The sequence below is a fragment of the Protobothrops mucrosquamatus genome, unplaced genomic scaffold (assembly GCF_001527695.2).
Source record: "Protobothrops mucrosquamatus isolate PMUCROS unplaced genomic scaffold, P.Mucros_1.0 scaffold63, whole genome shotgun sequence".
In the NCBI taxonomy this organism is placed as follows: Eukaryota; Metazoa; Chordata; class Lepidosauria; order Squamata; family Viperidae; genus Protobothrops; species Protobothrops mucrosquamatus.
In genome coordinates this window covers 553,841-556,827 of record NW_015386442.1, presented here as the reverse complement: position 1 = coordinate 556,827, position 2,987 = coordinate 553,841, and the positions used below count along the sequence as shown (strand labels likewise).

At 35.4% G+C, this 2,987-nt stretch overlaps 1 protein-coding gene across 1 annotated transcript in view; it reads left to right on the top strand.

Annotated features, from left to right (window-relative positions):
• Positions 1-2,987, top strand: part of OTOGL (otogelin like) — an 87,202-nt gene that overhangs the window by 28,323 nt on the left and 55,892 nt on the right. Inside the window, exon 22 of the mRNA XM_015812035.1 lies at positions 2,491-2,629. Within this exon, the coding sequence (XP_015667521.1) occupies positions 2,491-2,629 (139 nt within the window). The remainder of the gene's footprint in view (positions 1-2,490; positions 2,630-2,987) is intronic.

Genomic DNA, 2,987 nt, shown 5'->3' with positions numbered 1-2,987 from the left:
TTTTGTATCCTCCTTCAACTGTCAGAAGGGCATTGAATCTGACTAAAGAAAGATCTTTCTGAATTTTGGGATTGTTATCTGACTGAGATACTTGGTTAGAGAAGCTGTACAGAGTGGCTCAGGAAGGTATTTCTGGATGGGGCTGAGAAATCAGCTTGCAGCCCACTGTCTAAGATCTGTTAGAGCACATTGATAGCCAGTCGAGGTGATGGTTGGCCATGAATAGCCACAGAGTTGTAAATTGGCTTGTACTGCCTGGCTCCAAGAGCACTGGAAGGTCTCAGTCAACATTAGAGGGGTCAGACTGATTGAAAAGAAAAAAGGATCTTAAGCCAGTGGGAGAAAATGTACATCCAGGTGGACATTTCAATTTTGAAAAGGCCAGCTTCACAGAGAAGGATTATGTTTGAAACACAGGGATATGCTTAAAAATTGTTCTCAGAAATCTGGACTGAATTCTTTCCAAGGGAAGCAATGATCTGTAGAGCCCAGTTGAGCTCCAAAAAGGAGTTGGGCTCAGCTGAGACTTTAATTGCTGCAGGTGTAGGCTGAGCTCCTTTGGAGAAGTAAAAAGATTGTAAGGTTGCCACTGTTTTTTGTGCATTTAGAGTGACGCATTCAGCATGAGGTTTGTGGTTACCTATAGCTTGAAAGACAATCCCCATATATTTGAAAGTCTTGACTTGCTATATTTGGTGGTTGTTTAGTTGTCAGGAATGCATCTTAAGGTACTTGGCAAAGACCATGACCTTGGTTTTAGAATAATTTATTTCTAGAGAATTTACTTGAATCTACTATATATATTAAACAGAAGGGAGGCTAATATACACCTCTATCTCACTCCCCTCTTAACAGGAATTTCTTTGGAACAGTGCTCATAAGCATTACATCAGACCTTACATTACATAAAGCTTATATGTTGTCTTTTGTCCGTTGAGGAAGAGTTCAGTTTTCCCCATAATTTGGGTCTAGGGATGGAATCTAAAACACATCTAAGATTGATGAACGTGCTCAAAAAGAGTATATCTTTAGTAGATGTTGAAGGAAATATAAATTATAGGGTTTTCATGCTTATCTTAGTATTAAATGTTTTTTAATATTAAGTTGCCAAAATATCAAAGTAGTAAGGTCAACTAAAATACAAATGTAATGAGGTCTGTCAAAAAGATCACACCAAACTGTGGCATGAACACACAAATGGCAAATATTCAGTACAAGAACATATAAAATGATGCATCTTGGGGTGAAAAAATATTCAGTTCATGATGGAGTTTACATTGGAAATGACTGGCAAGAAAAGAGCTTGGGGTTGTGATGGATGCTTCAAAGAAACCTTGATACAGCAAGAAATTGCTTTGTGGCATATTTATTTAATTTATTATGTTTATTCTAACACTAATATCATGTCTGTATATGTGTGTGTATTTCTGCTATAGCACCCACCTTATGCAACATTGTCCCTCCAGAGACTGGGATGGCTCCAACACTTGTGGGCCTTTTGGGCTTTAAAGGTTAACATAAACACCTTAAATTGGGTCATATAGGCAACTGGTAACCAGTGGTGATATTTTCATCCATATGTATGAAACATTTAATTGAAATGCATCTGAAGCTGTGAGGCCCCCACTTACTCAGTTACCTTAGCTAAACATGGAATATTTGAGATTATCATATAATTTAAAATATCTTTGGGTAAAAGGAGAACTTTTTCAATTAAAAAAAATCCTTATAACGTATAACTGTCTCTTTTAAGCATACAAAGATGCAATGAATGAGGTGTTGATCACCTATCTTGAAACTGAGCTAGCAACGAAGGGCAAGGTCTCCAGTCTCCCTGTCTACAGCCTCAAGATCTACAAGTGTATTGAAGATAATTAGGAAATAAATTAAATATAAAAATATTATATTAATATACAGTGCTTTTTTTCTAAAAAAAAAAAAAAGGTGCCAGAACTCACACACGTCATAAAGCCCGCCTTGCCTACCCTACAAGGTTCCATCCCAAAAGGGTGCCGGAACTCCGTTCTGGGCATTCTATGAGAAAAAAAGCCCTGTTAATATATAATTTACACATGTATGGTATATAAATATATCTGGAAGCTTCCCCCTTCCGTTATGTATTCAAGATGGATAGTGATTAATATTTATATGTTATTTATATGTAAGGGTGTAGGTCTATACATATGTTGTATGTAGGATGTTTAAATGTGTGTTGTGTATGTGTACACTTTAAGAGCAAGCAACTAAATTTCATTTTTAATGTGTGCCATTGTGCCCACAAGTAAAATATGACAATAAAGGTTATCTATCTATCTATCTATCTATCTATCTATCTATCTATCTATCTATCTATCTATCTATCTATCTATCTATCTATCTATCTATCTATCTATCTATCTATCTATCTATCCTTGCTATTTTGTGTTACATGACAAAAGAGTGTATATATTTTTCAATAAGAAAATCTTGATTCTTCCCCTCACACCCAAGTATTTGCCGACGTGGGATATTTAACTGCACATACTATCCTTGTCCTGCTGTATGCACAGTCTACGGAGATCGGCATTATTATACTTTTGATGGACTAGAATATGACTATGTGAGTGACTGTCAGATTTATTTAATAAAGGTAAGAAGACTTTTTTTGTTTTGCCTTTTTGTATGCAGAGTAATAAATTCTGTCTCATAACCTTTCAACAGCTATGTGGATGGAGATTACCCTGTTTACTTCAAATTTCAACAAGTTCTTCATGACTGAATATTTACTATAGTACAGACACAAAATAGTATCAGTGCAAAATAGTATGTACGCATACTTTTTAGGTTCTTTCTACATGTGCTTAATATGATTGTTTCTTCATGTTAATAAAATATTACTTTCAATTGGCATATCACAGATTTCTAATGAAACAGGATCACCTGACAGCATCCAGCATCCAATTATTCCTTATCATTTTATGAAAACATGATGCTCATAAAGTACCATG